The sequence below is a fragment of the Westerdykella ornata genome (assembly GCF_010094085.1).
Source record: "Westerdykella ornata strain CBS 379.55 unplaced genomic scaffold EI97scaffold_18, whole genome shotgun sequence".
NCBI classification, from domain to species: Eukaryota; Fungi; Ascomycota; class Dothideomycetes; order Pleosporales; family Sporormiaceae; genus Westerdykella; species Westerdykella ornata.
The window spans coordinates 421652-435854 of NW_022986868.1; the positions used below are offsets into that span (position 1 = coordinate 421652).

Sequence of the window (14203 nt, forward strand, 5' to 3'; positions counted from 1 at the left end):
AGATCTACTTCAACCTGGAAGTATTTAGATGAATCATACGACGCTCACCAAACCCGTCACTCCACTGCACGCAGCCTACTAGGAGAGAGTCATTCCATCACTCCACCACACTCCACTAGGCCCATGGCAGTACCATTACAACGCTGGGAGCGTCAAACCCGCGAGATCACGCTACACAGACGATGATCTGGTAGCCTTGTTTCCAGGCCCGGGGCGCCCTTCCCGTTGCTAAGACTATACAAGTACGGCAGCCTTATACAGTAGAATGCTACTCCGTGACCTGTCGCTAAACCTATAAATAAAGCCAGCCCCTCCTGTTGTTGATGCTGCCCTTCCATCGCGCAGCATCACTCCACACCTCACCACAACTGGAGTCTGCACTACAATTACATCACAGACCACACCTTCCACTCAGCGACTCCAAAATGCCCGCCGCTGCCAAGTCGTTTTGGCCGGCTCTTGCCGCCTTCATGGGTATTGTCCCCTCTCGGGCTCTGCTACGTGACACTAGGACTGACCCATTTGATCAGCTCTGTCCTTCACATACACTGCCGTCGTTGCACGCAACGAAGGCAACGCCATCGACAACGCCAAGAGAAGATGGCAACAACAGAAGGCTCGCAGAGATGCCGCCATGTCTGCACAAGGAGCACACCTGCTTGAGCAACAACACAAAATGTAATGGATCGACTCCCACATCACAGCCTACCGGTGTAGGCAAATTTTGCATATCCTCTTGGTCACCCTAGACCGACGCATCGCTTTTAGAGTTCTGGCCTTGACCCAGCGGTTTTGTTTCTTCCTGGGGAATTTTTCCTTTTTTTTTTTTCCCCTCCCTGGAGACGACTGCTATCATCGAGCTGCGTCCTTGGCCATGCTTCCAGTCCTTGTATATACTCTCCATCTCTCTGCGTCTCGAGCGCTGGAGTCGACCTCGACTAGTTGCATGATTCAAATGTGCATAGCGAATTCTCATTGCATCGACGGTCCCTACCTGTTAGCGTCGAACCTGCTTTGTACTTGACAACCTCCCACGTTGGGAGTTCACTCTCGCACTACAGATGGCTTGAGACTAGTGCCTTGTCGAAGTGACTACTGTGGGGGGGTATGCGTACACTGCCTCTCCACGTGCATCCCGTATTCCGTATCCGCGGTCCCGCCAGCGTTGGAACTTGAGCTCCCAACTCCGTCAGCGGACATGGACATTCATCTAACTCGCGTCGCAATATTCATCTACTGCCCCACCGTTACCCTAAGCCTCCAGCTGCACTTCCTCATAAATCGTCCTCTATAGGGCAGGGATGTCGATGCTATATTAATCAAACTGCTATGTCTTTATACTATGAATACTCCTTTGTGCAGGAGGAAAACGTGGAAGACGTCGTTTGAGGGTGTAAGAGTGCCGGGTATGTGCAGGCGCTGGGGAGCTGGTGGAATGCGGGGGATCTACATGTACAATGGATTGATGCGTGCATGAATAACGGATATTATGCAGCTGGGAAGATTAGATGAAACGGTTTCTGCATTTCGAATGCATCTCGGTCCTTTACCCAACTTACTAGTGAACGCTTGCTGAATCACGGCAGCTAACCCTGTACAAATCATGAGTGTTGTGATAATCCCACGCCACGAGTATCATGGAAAGATGTGGCCCCATCAACCATATATCAAGGATATCATCAGCTCCCCGAGCCAGTTTACATCTTTTCGAAGTTACTACGTCCGGCACTAGTCTCGTGAAGCCGCCTTTCAACGTCTTCGCTGTCTGTATCATCACGAAGACTTCCCAGAAGCACGCTGGCTTCCGCCTCCGCGCCAGCCATCAGGTCAAAGCTCTCCTCACTCTCACTCCTGGCCGTGTTCGTCTTCATAAAGACATCCGCACCACCGTCCCACCACCTTGCTTGTTCTCCCACCCAGTCTGTGCCGCCGCTGCTGCGCTCCCTTCTCACAATTTCCTTCTCCTCAAGAGGAAACACGGGCATTTCGGCTCTAGGTGGTAGGATCGTGCGCCGGTGCCAAGCACCTAGAAACATGCCTTCGGGGTCAACTTCGTTGCGGACGCGGAGATAATCATCCAAGTCGGATCCATAGACGGATGATAAGTAGGCGTGGTCCACTGACTGGAAATTCTTCGCCCAATGGGGTCGACCATTGTACTCCTTCATCAGGTGCTCGAAGGCTTCATAATATCGCTGCCGCGCAGGAGGATCTTGGCCGTATGGGCGATACAAGGTGGCGTTCAGGTACAGACTGGGCGAGCCAGGAACCGAAGTGTCAAGATATGGGCGCATGGTCCTCGTGGCATGAGTCACACGTACTTCGATGGGCGAGTGTACAAATACCCCCTTTGGGCTGAAAGGTATTCCGGAGCCATGCTCATCACCGTGGATCCATCTGGTCAACCGGGTTAGTGCTTGGGGACCTTGTGAGAGCGGGATGCTCCACTCGTTGACGAATTGTGAGTAGAGGCAGTTCATAAGCAGGCCAGTCCGCTGCTCTTCTACAGCAGATGTGGCAGCGCCCGTCTTGAAGCCGTACTGCATTCCGAAAACGAACCACTCGACCCACGGTAAGAAACGCGGCACATATTGACAAATCCAGAGAAGGATGTGATACGTGTGGTAGCCGACGTTACTGCCGTACCAGTTGGATTTGGGCGGTCGAGGAGGGGAGGTCGTCCTGTTAGCTCGCCAGACAATAGCACGCCGCATGTACGGTAGCCACCACACGCGCACAAACTCGTGGGAAGTCCATAGATCATGATCCCACTTGGAGAGTACGTCTTCGATCGGCAAGATGGTCTGCACCCATTCCAGGTTGGAGGCCTCCCTCATCTGGAACTCGATTTCTACAATAATCCCAAGAGCGCCGAGAGATACTAAGGCCGCACGAAACAAGTCTGAGGATTGCGTTGGGGAGCATTTGACGGTTTGTCCATTGGCCAGAACGATACGAAGGCTAAGCACATTTTCAGATAGGAGTCCATGACATAAGGAGCTCCCGTGTGTCGCTGTCGCGATTGCGCCAGCCAATGACTGGTCGTCAATGGAGCCGAGCGAGGGCATCGTCAAACCATGCTCCCTTGCGGCAAGATTCAGACGATGCATGCGTATTCCAGCTTCCACTGTCACGGTCTTGCGCTCTTTGTCCACCTTCAGCACGCGGTTGTAGTCGTCCAAGTTCACCATCCACGCCGACGTACATGTCAGATCAGAGGGTGAGTGCGCTGAACCGACCAGAACAACGCGACGCCGCATCCGCCGTGCCATTGTGACAATCTTCTGTATCTCAGCCAGCGATTGCGGGCGCAGGTAGAGCTCAGGCCGAGAATGGAAGGTTCGGGCCCATGTGTGGTGGGCGTGGGCTTGCGAGGCGCGGAAGGGGACCTCGGGGTCAAGCTTTTCGAGCTCAATGGCAAAGCGGGCAGGCATGGTGAAAGAGGATGTTGGAGGCATGGCAGAGAGCGCCATTTCTGTTGCACAGGTAGTGGTAATGAGTCGGTACGAGATGGTAGGTGGCTGTTGGGGGTTGGCCGTTATGATGAAGTTTCCCCAGTCCTGACAAGGGTAAGGGAACCGCTGGGAGCCGTTATCGGATTTGATGGAGCCCAGAAGACGCTGTGAAGCAGCGACGGCAAACAATACGGGCAGCCAAAGCAGCCTCAACTTGCAAGACACGCTGGACGGGGGAGCCCATGGATGACATGGAGGACACGGAGGACACGGAGACTCGGAGGTCGTGCAAAGAAGCATCGGCGACTTGAACGAGGGGAAGGTCCCTAAACCGAGAGTGGTTAGCGGCGGACTACATAAATAGGAATTGATTAGTAATGTTGAGGACTTCCCATACAAGTAAGTATTCACCCAAACAAGCAGCATGCAGAGAGAGTGATTATACTTCCATTCACCGCACCGGTGGACTCCCGCACGACACGGCTGTCACTGCAAAGAGGTCTCTGCCGCTCCTCGCGCCCCTTGTTGTCGGCCAGGAAACACGGAGCCAACCACCACACCGATGCCATTACGAATCGAATGCCAGCCCTCTCGGTAACTGGTGTGTTGGCAGTATCGTTAGCAGTGATAGCCCTTTCATATTTGGCTTTATGAACCAGGTGTACCCAGCATCCCTTCCCCTGGGATTGTGCCCTGGATTGTGGCTCATCGCGGAAATGACCTTGGTCTGACCAAGACGATGGGTCAGGCGTGTTATTTCATCAAGTTGCTGTTTTCCTCAACATTCTTCTCTCTGCCGAGGTACCTACACCATCGTCGGCGTGCGGTTTTCTATCATCTTTTCCCCCGTTTCACAACCTCACATCACGCGATTGTCGGGGCAGGGCCATTTTGACACCAATCTACCAGTCAGCCGACACAGAGTCGCCGAGATATCTCCGCTCGCAGCAGCCAATATTATCACAGCGTTTCTACGTCATAGTCTCTATCATAAGCACGGTGTGACGGGCTCGGAGCTCTGATGGGTCAAGACTTTAAGCGCTTGCGGATGATTTAAACTGCTGCTGTTCCCCCCGCGAAACTTGGCTTTTGACGGCGGCCAACAACTGCAGCCCGACAATCATACCAACATACCTTCTAACTTATTTCTAACTTATTTGCCAAGTTGCCATCTCTTCAACCGTGCTTTGCCATGTCGACCTCCAACGATTCAGCCAATTCAGCAACGAAATCCTCTCCGTCAACTTCCAAACACACACCTCACAAGCAGTCATCCTCTCATGCCTCCTTTTTTGGCGCACTCAGGAAGCCATTCAAAGGCTGGTCGAAAGGTCTTTTGGCTGCCCGAGATGGCTTAGACGACGACTACAATTTTCCGCGTACGAGAAGGAGGGGTGAGGAGACGGATGAAGAGAAAGAGGACAAGGGAAAAAAGGAACAGAAGGATTGAGGGACATGATAACGGATTTCGAATCGCCATCCGGCGCTGTTGATCATCACCAACACTGTTGGGTTTGGCTTTTCGGGGGAGCCTCTCGACTTTGGACTGCTTCGCTCAATGCCGCCTTTGACGCTTGCGGAAAGAGAGGACAAACTTCCCCAACCGCCATTCTTCGATGTTTAAGACTTCCTTCTCTCATGCCATGATATGGGAACAGAGGTGTCCCATTCGGGGAGCACTCAAGGCAATACCATGGCAGTGTGGCTCGTCTTCTCACCATATCCTTGAGATGTCGGAAAAGATGTTGGGTTGAGGTTTCACCAAGTCTTAGCATATCGGATCCACCCTAATCTTTATATGAATCTGAGCCGGTTTTGCTCCCGAATGCGAGGCCCATCTTATTATCTCCTTGCGTTACTGCTGCCATGAAAATGCGGATCTGGAAGCTCACCTTGAGGCATTCAGCTGGATGCTTGGCACAGAGTATCAACGGCTCCGCTTGTGCAACTCGAGGCTTCACCAACCGTGCCCCTGCTTCTACATCCTTACACTCTAGATGGATGGTGGCGTACGGAGACCCGTGGTTCTCGTGGCCAGAGACGCCACATTTCAGCAGCTAAAACCGAGACCTTCGGAGCTGCGCCGAACATGTTCATCATCCCTTGTTCCCGTTTTAAGGGATCTGAGACGAAGACATCCTTGGACGTCCAATGCTCGTCAAGGAAAGCACCATCAACGTGGTCGCGGAACCGTGTATGTTCCCCCTGTCGAAACACTCCCTGTCCCGTCCGAGATGCACCGTCCAGCACCAGGACCGCGCACTAGCCTAAGGGTATTGTGGTAGTGAGTTACCATGTGCTGCACCATTCACCCAGCGCTCCCACAAACGTACCTTCGACATCCCCCGACCGCTTTTGCTATGGGCTGCCCCCGCGATCCGATCGGGGGGTGCCTGGAGCTTTTGGCATTACTACCACAAGGTATCCCTTTTCTCCCACATGCATAGCAAGGTCGACTGAACGTAGCACTGTGTACACCCGTGGCGTGTTTTGTATCACCCTCTCCCCCAAGCGCCTGCTCCTCCAGCACCATCTCATTCAGTAGCTCGTCGTACGCAGGTTGCCAGCACCCGATTGAGCGCCACTACTTTTGACCTGTCCTCGTCGGCAGCTGGGCAGGACCCGGACAGTCGTTGCTCTCCCTTGCTCCTATGTATCTATGTGTGTCGCGCTCTGCTAGTTCTCTTCACACCCCAACCTCCCCATCGGCAGCTCCTCCATCCATTTCGCGCGACTTTGGCACCCTCCACTGCTATCGCCTGTGTACCCACTCTCCAAGTAGCAGGCAGTTCCATCCTTCCGTCCTGCTCCGCGACTGCACCCGCCAGCCGTGAATGGCTCCACCTCTCCACCCCTCCTCAGTTTCATTCAATTCGTGAATCGCGCAAAATGCTCAACATGGCTCCCAAATTGCTCAAACGCGTCCTCGATGGCGGTTCGCCGAACCTGGATGGCATCGGCATAACCTATATCGTCCTGGCCATTGTATACACGTTCATAGTCTCAGGGGAGTTGTTTCTCTTTTACCACCACAGGTCCGCATTCGTCATTAAGATCCGTAACATACGAGTTGTCGTCGCCACCGTATCCATGCTCCACGTCTATCTCATTCTGGTTCTTCTCGTCTATCCGTGGAACGGCTTATTTCCCTGTGCGGCGGAGTATTGGATCATGTCCGTCTTTCTACCTTGCGGCATGGCCCTCTTTCAAGGTAAGGGTTTATATGAGGCCATAGACACCCCCTACTGAACAAACTCAGCATGCAATGCCAGGGTCCTCAAAGCTTATGAAAGTCAGCGACGGCTGAAAAGGGACTTTCTGGAGGCAGCTCGGAAGAAGAGACTTACGCTCACGCCTCGTGGGATTATAGAGGCTTGGATTGGCCTCGATGCAACTTCCAAGGTCTACCTGGGCACCGTGGTTGGCCTCATCGTTTCGGTATGTACAACCCTCATCGGGGAAAAGTGTTGCTGCTGAACACGTCAGTTCGTCCCGGTCATCATTCTCTTTTTTTGGTCGCGACGTTTCCACCCATCGTATGGGCTTTTTGGACCTAGCTTTGTGGATAGGGTACAATGTCGTCGGGGCCCCGAATGGTACGTTGGATGAGTCCAGAGGGCATGCATCGTTGCTGTGATGAACGACTACTGACAAGTGCTTCAGGATACCTTCCATCCTCATGCAATTCGTCTGGACAGCAGCTGTGGGGCCTTGGATTCTCTGGAAGATCCGCAAAGTTGACGACGTGCACTCCTGGGCCTGGCAAACCCGGCTCGCTATTTTGGCCGGGTGTGTGGTTCTTGATAGACAGTCTTCTGCGGCCTTTGGCTAACACACCTTACACAGATTACCTGGGACGCCGTTGTGGATGGCGTTCACGTATTCAAAGATTCCCGCCGTGCTTGCAACAAACCAATACTTCCCGCCAGCTGGATGGTGAGTCCCAAATTTTTCACCAACTTATGATCGTTATGACGTTATGTCTTATCGAAGCCCTGCCGCAAGAGGTGCACCGTCCTGTGCCACCCAGCATCCCTTTTGGCCATTCATCAAAGCCACCTGCTGACTAGGCTGTTACAGGTTCTTGTTATGCCTTCTCATGTGTCAGCAAGTTCTGATATTGATTCCCTTATTCGACACACTCCGCTCGCAATCTCGACGCGCGTCCATCTCTTCTTCCACTACATGCACGTCCGATTTGCTCACAACTGATTCCATCTCTTCTGCTACCCCATCCTTCTGCAAAAGAATTCCCCACGTTGTCGTCAACAAGGAGTTGAAGCCGAAAGCTTCTATGCATGCCCTCGAATTCAGCATCGAGCACAGCATCGAGCCTCTGATTTCGTGGGCGGCGTCACGCGAATTCACCGCCGAAAACGCCATCTTCCTTCGGGAGGTGCGCAACTTCAAGAAGAAGTGGGGGAGTCTGCAGGTTGTCACAACGGCGCAGAGGCGCCAGATGTATGCAGAAGCCTCGCTCATCTTCTTCACCCTCGTCAACCCATGCACCGCCGAGACCCCCATCAACATCGACTACAAGATCTTCCGGACTCTTCAGAAGACTTTCGAGGGTATAGAGTACGATCCGTACATGCCTCAGGGTTCTGGAACAACCCCACTATCACCGCCTGTCAAGGAGAATGTGGTCTGCCCATGGGAAAACATCCTTGAGCGTCCGGCGAGCTTAGAGTCAACAGGAAATTCCAGTAGCGCATCGAGTATACGAAACATCGTGCCCAGTCAATTCACGGAAGAAGTGTTTGACCCAGCTTTCGAAAGCATCAAGTATCTTGTTTTCACGAATACGTGGCCAAGGTATGTTGAGGCGAAGCTTTCCAAAAACAACCCAAGTCCGTCGCCCTGAGATGGGCAGGATAGTGAGCAAGGAAGTCTCGGCTGAGTAGGATGCTTATAAACCATGTACCTTCAAACTCATTTGTCCACTGCGAGTGGCTGTCTGGCTCCGTTCGGACTTGGGTTACAAGGAAAGTAGAAATTTGCATCCATAATGGCCCATACCTTCACGAGTACGGCCTGAACGATAACCTCTCTCACCGCCCTAGCCCATTGTTTCTACCGCTACGCTACATGTACCAAAGTCACTGGCGACTCATTCGCCTCTACTAGTTTTACCCTCACGATAAGGGCGGGGAGTGTCGCAAAATGGTAACACCGGTCGTAAGAATCAGCATATGAACATATCAATCTGCTTCGGGGGCCTTAGATCGTTCTTTACGAGCTCAACAAGCAATTGCAAAGTAGAACCATCCTACATGTACATCTGGTCCTCACTTAGCTAATATAAATATTCCACCTGCCGGCATTTTAGCCCTCATGCCAGACACATCTAGGTATGGCTACATTGGGCTAAGTTCAGATGTCAGGCACCCACCAGCCCTTAGCATCACCTTAGTCGGAAGGCCATCTCACTGCCAGCCACAGTCACCCTGGCTCTACGTGAATCCGGTCACCCGGTAGATGCTCGTCTTAAAGTACACCTCGTCCAAATCTTAACCTTTGTTTGAAGCTTATGGCGTCCTATTCGCCCGATAAGCATGCGACATTACTCGATACATAACTATACACATAGAACCTAATCAGGCGCGCTGGAGGCCTCTACCTATACATGTGCGTCACCACCTAGTCATCAATGGATTCCATGGAGCCTACGTGTGTTGAACCATACCGTCTTGCGGTGAGCACTAACCGCTATGTACTGTATCATTAGGAAGACCACCGCTGTCATCAATCACTTGACAAGCATGACCTAGGATGATGGCATGCATCTCCGCATGAAGCCGGGAGATATCATGACACACCAAGAAACGTGTCGAATACCGACTTGGCATATCAACGTGCGATAGCAACCGGAAATACGGTGCATAGAGGAATCATCTGAAAGTGGTTGACGAGCTAAGAGATTGCTCGAGGCCTCTTGATGCAGTGACGCGTGACTTCAAACAATAACTCGAGTGCTCCACCAGGGCAGTACATGCGTAGGAAGACATGTAACAATCAATAACAGAGAGAAGCTGGAATATTCAGGGTCATGCGAAGCAAATCCAAGACAGCAACAGGCTGATAACTACTGATTATCAAGAAAAGACACATCTCCCATTACTCCTCTACTCGCGCCCGCCGGCCCTTCTCTCGAAGTCTTCCATCAGTCGCGATGCATCGACAATCTCGACCCCCTTGCCCAGGCCCACCATGTCTGCGTTCTCCCACCACTTCTCGCCATGTAGATGACTGTGCTCCGTCACGGATTTAGATGCTGGCCCTTCATCATCCGTATCCACCAGAGCACCAAGCCCAGTCCCATCGCTATCAACGACCACCACGGTCTGTCCTACCCAACGCCTGATGTCTTCGATGTTGGATCCGTTTGCGCCGCTTAGAGCGTCTACCACGTAGACGAGGTCCGGTCCAATGTGCCGAAGCATGTGCACGTACCCAGTCGGGGTGGCGAAGGGCATAACCATGGCAGGGTTTTCGACTAAGCGCAAAGCCTGTGCATGTAGTGTGTTCCACAAGACGTTGTCTGAACTGCGTGCCGACAGCGAAGGGGTGTACGCGCCATCGTCAGGGTGTGGGTTAATCGACTTGAGCTCGTCTCCAGGCGTGTGAACCGGAGTGGAGATGGCTGAATAGGATGACGCGAGAGAAGCCGGCCCGGCCTGCGATTCAGGCCGTCCTCGCAGGGAAGGAGAGTAAATGAGCACGAAGAGTTTGGTCCGAGAGAAATCGGTGTCGGGGAGTAGGGAAAGGATGGTCTAGAGATGGTCAGACAGGGTCCACGCAAACAATTGGCCGTAATAAGTACCGCGTTCTCAGAACGATAGGAGCCTTCATTATGTGGGTTGTCAAGCAGGGATTCGGCCGACACGACGATAGCTACCGTCTTCCGCCTCTGAGCACTCTGGGGTCCGCCCCGTACGGAGGCAGCAAATGACTTGGCCTGAGTCTCAACGGCAGTGGTGCTCTGAGACGACTGGGCTTGGACATTACGCCGCAGGGCAGCCTCCTCGGACCACCTACTGTGATCGCCAAAGTCATCCCGGTCCTCCTCTCGGATGGAGGCCAACATTGCGCCCGCAGCAGCCCCCGCGGCGGCCACACCGGCAGCCGTCTTCTTGCTCACGCTGTCAAAGAGCTGCTGGGGACTGGGGGTCCGCCGAATGACGCCCTGCACACGCGACACAAGACTGTCGTCCTCTCGCGTGGTGCCCTGCGACGCGGCCGGATTCCTGGGGTCGCGCTCCTCGCCATAGCTCAGGTCTGCGTCGTCCGACGAGTCGTCTTCATCGTCGCGACGCTCGCTCCACACCCACGCGGCAAGCCCCGCGGTTGCAACAGTGACGGTGAGGATGAGGGGCACCCAGTAGCCCAGGGTGGTGCGGCGCTGGGCGGCCTGGCGGCGATCGTAGCGGTTGTAGCGGTCGTAGCGGTCGTAGGAAAAGGACATGGCGTTCAATTCATGTTCTGCGGGTGGGTCCTGGCCGTAATTCGGTTCCGCTCGGTGTGATCTGGGGAGGGAAGGAGGATGCGCCTGGAATTCGCGGAGAGGAGGAGATGGTGGGAGGTTGCTGTGTGGCTGGGGAGCTGTCCCTCAGCTGGACAGTCGGGATGAGATGTTGTTTGAACCCCCGGGCGTTTGTTTTGGGCAATGGTTCCCTTGCCGAGGCTGCCGAGGTCCGTGCTTAATGATCTTCAATGACTCCCGGCGCGGAAACTGTTGGCGGGGTGCAACTGCACGTCACATATACTGAGCATTCACACACAACTAACTGATTTACCACGGTATACACACAGCAACCGGGACACCAGTTACAGACACCTTCTACCGGCTCGTCCGGACGCTCCTCTTCTCCAGTGCAAATGCCGCACGCAACGCTGCCCCAACCCGGCTTCCAGGCCCTCATCCTCTGCGGGCCTGGCGCATCCTTCACCACATTTACCTCAAATCCGCGAGATATTCCCAAGGCGCTGCTACCTATTGCAAACCGCCCAATGGTCTGGTATCCGCTCGATTGGTGCTATCGTATGGGTCTTACTGGCAAGTGTTCCCCCTGCATGTGCTGGCGAAACCACGACTGATGTCTTGTCCGCTTGAGCAGACATCACCATTGTGACTCCGCCGGAGTCTCTCGAGGCCATCGAAGCTGCAATGTCTCAAAACCCACATTTGACATCACTACCCGCGCCACGATCCGCTATCCTTGCACCCGAAGGCCTTACTCATGCTTCAGGCACTGGCGATCTGTTTCGGCTGCCCGAGGTACAGTGTGCTGTGAAAGGCGACTTCATTGTTCTTCCTTGCGACCTGGTTTGTGAACTGGACGGTACATCGCTACTAGACGCGTGGATGGTGGAAGAGGCCGGCTTGGGTGCCGCTACTAGCGGGCTCGGAAAGAATGGGGAGCCCCTGCCAATGGGCGTCGGAGGAGAGAAGATCGGAAGGCGAGGGGGGCTAGGCGTGTGGTATCAGACTAAAGGCGAGGACAGTATCAGAGGCCAAGAGACGGACTTCATTGCCACGGCGCCGCTCCCTAGCCCGGTTGTACCACCTCCGTCCGACTCCCTTCGCCGTCACCTGTCCAATCTGGTGTACACAGCGCCTACAGACACCCTGAACGATATCACTGAGGAGAAGAAGGCTTTCCCCGTCCGCCACTCGCTTGTTCGCAGGCATCCCCGTGTCCGAATGTTAACCACTTACCGCGACGCACATGTTTACCTATTCCCTTATTGGGTCATGGAAATGATAAAACGGAATGAGGCCTTTGAAAGTATCGCAGAGGACGTTTTGGGGTGGTGGGCAAAAGCAGGATGGCAGGATGGCCTGGGCGAGAAGCTCGGTCTACGCGAGATATTTGAGCCGCCAAGTCAATCAGACGGCGATTTAGAAGCTTCACAGTTGCTCAGCAATGAGGAGATTGACGTTTCAAAACTCAGCAGCACATGGGCAATGTTACCGGAAGAAAGCGAAACTGCCTCAGCAGATCTAGCCTCACGTGTCCAAAACGCAGGGATTGCCAGGGGCCTCAAATCTCTCTCGCTCAAAAAGACGCCGACGATTCCCCCCATGCTGGCCTACGTACAGCCTTCGGATCCCGCTGTTCCGCTTATCCGGAGAGTCGACACTTCCCAGTTGTTGCTGAAGGTGTCCTTGAGGTTGGCAAGACTCCCGTCAATAGAAGAAGTAGGCAAAGACAACGCATCGCCGTTCGCGCATCAGGCGAAGATTGCTCACAAAAATGCAATCCCAAAACGGTGTCGCGTCGAAGCCGAAAACTCATTGCTCGCAGAGAACGTTATAGTTGAGGAGAAATGCAACATCAAAGAATCCGTCATTGGCCCCAATTGTAAGGTGGGTGAGGGCGCCCGCCTGCTGCGTTGCTTGTTGATGGATGGCGTGGAGGTTGGACCAAATGCTCAACTCACAGACTGCATTCTCGGCCGTCGATGCAAAATAGAAGGCGGTGCAGCTAAAGGTGAAGAGAAGACGGTGCTGAAGGACTGCGAAGTCCAGGATGGCCAAGTAGTCGAATGGGGAAGTATGTTGCTCCCATCCCGTGTAGTCCGCGCTCAAGTACAACATACTGACTACGTTTCAGCTGAGGCGAAGAATGAGAAGATAATGCGATTCGACATCGGCAGCGACGAAGGTGAGGATGACGAAGGCATGTCACTCGAGGCCTCTCACGATGGAGATGACGAGGATGCGGGCATCCTGCTTTGACGTAGCGTTCGTTAGAAGCGCATCGCGTGTTCTGCAACGCATCCATTGCGGGAGACTTCGGAATACCAGCGGTGGTGAGGAAGAATGGTAACCCTAGAACGACGGTCGACCTACGTAAATATAAGGATGCCAGCTGTCTATCTAGTCTAGCTAGTATTCTCTATATTAACGTGCAGCCCTTAGTCGCTGCCTAATATGTTAGCAAAACTTAAAAAGTGCTAAGCTAGCAAAGCATACCTATGTAGATACTAACGTATTAAGCACTAGCTCTCTAGAACCTATCTATAAAAACTTGCCCTTATAAATTATTAACTAACTCTATTATCTTATAGCAAATACTCTTTTCTATATAGTTTGCTTATTTGCTTATATAATACTTTTATCTAATAAAAAAACACCAATATCACAACAAATTTTCTGCTTGGAATTCCATCTCCAAACTTGTTCCACTTGTTCAATCTATCAAGGAGACTTCTTTTCTCAACCTGCAGTGTGCTGCAGCACCTGCAGCAGGAGATATAGCCTCCTGAAGGGGGTAGCTATCCCTTTTCACTCCTCAAAAGAATTTTCGCTTTTTTCTTGGAAAAGAGCACAGGCCAGAACACCAAACATCAGTCAGTATCTATCAGCCACACCAGCTACACCAGCCATACCAGAGATCTAACTACCACATATCTGCAATACACAGAATACCTGCTGTTTCAGGAAATAAAAAGACAAGTGCTCAGCCAAGTGCTGTCAAGACTTCAGATATACATGCACCTCTTGCAAGAGATATACAGAAAGAGATATTCTTGGCCAATTCAGGTAATGAGGAAGAAGAGGATGCAGATATTGAAATATCAGATGAACAGGATGGACTCAGCCAATTCCAATTCCAACCCTCTCAGAAAAGGAGCCACCCTGAGTCTTCTCCAGAAAATGCAAGCACCAAGCCACCTACAAAAAAGACTACCTCCACCAGAGTCTTCAAAGCTAACACTACCTCCCACTCCATGGTCTCCAA

The 14203-nt window shown here is 52.8% G+C and overlaps 5 protein-coding genes across 5 annotated transcripts; 3 read left to right on the forward strand and 2 right to left on the reverse strand.

Annotated features, from left to right (window-relative positions):
* Nucleotides 1–159: 159 nt before the first annotated feature.
* On the forward strand, nt 160–807 carry EI97DRAFT_434994 (uncharacterized protein). Its single transcript, XM_033798764.1, has 2 exons — nt 160–474; nt 531–807. The coding sequence occupies exons 1-2, from the start codon at nt 426–428 to the stop codon at nt 680–682; spliced, it is 201 nt and encodes a 66-aa protein (XP_033652306.1). The 5' UTR covers nt 160–425; the 3' UTR covers nt 683–807.
* A 557-nt stretch (nt 808–1364) lies between these two features.
* Nucleotides 1365–4024, reverse strand: EI97DRAFT_502584 (uncharacterized protein; the record flags this gene model as incomplete). Its single annotated transcript, XM_033802754.1, has 2 exons — nt 1365–3781; nt 3901–4024. The coding sequence occupies 2 exons, from the start codon at nt 4022–4024 to the stop codon at nt 1698–1700; spliced, it is 2208 nt and encodes a 735-aa protein (XP_033652307.1). The 3' UTR covers nt 1365–1697.
* Nucleotides 4025–6166: 2142 nt separating this feature from the next.
* On the forward strand, nt 6167–8771 carry EI97DRAFT_99695 (uncharacterized protein). The gene is made up of 6 exons (XM_033803270.1): nt 6167–6666; nt 6715–6893; nt 6942–7051; nt 7119–7244; nt 7302–7391; nt 7536–8771. Exons 1-6 carry the CDS (start codon nt 6345–6347, stop codon nt 8317–8319), a joined length of 1611 nt encoding a protein of 536 aa, XP_033652308.1. The 5' UTR covers nt 6167–6344; the 3' UTR covers nt 8320–8771.
* A 579-nt stretch (nt 8772–9350) lies between these two features.
* EI97DRAFT_434996 (uncharacterized protein) lies at nt 9351–11079 on the reverse strand. The gene is made up of 2 exons (XM_033798765.1): nt 10279–11079; nt 9351–10228 (listed from the first exon to the last, which is right to left on the reverse strand). The coding sequence occupies exons 1-2, from the start codon at nt 10918–10920 to the stop codon at nt 9581–9583; spliced, it is 1290 nt and encodes a 429-aa protein (XP_033652309.1). The 5' UTR covers nt 10921–11079; the 3' UTR covers nt 9351–9580.
* Nucleotides 11080–11215: 136 nt separating this feature from the next.
* Nucleotides 11216–13400, forward strand: EI97DRAFT_422026 (uncharacterized protein). The gene is made up of 3 exons (XM_033797073.1): nt 11216–11511; nt 11573–13012; nt 13073–13400. Exons 1-3 carry the CDS (start codon nt 11334–11336, stop codon nt 13195–13197), a joined length of 1743 nt encoding a protein of 580 aa, XP_033652310.1. The 5' UTR covers nt 11216–11333; the 3' UTR covers nt 13198–13400.
* Nucleotides 13401–14203: the final 803 nt, after the last annotated feature.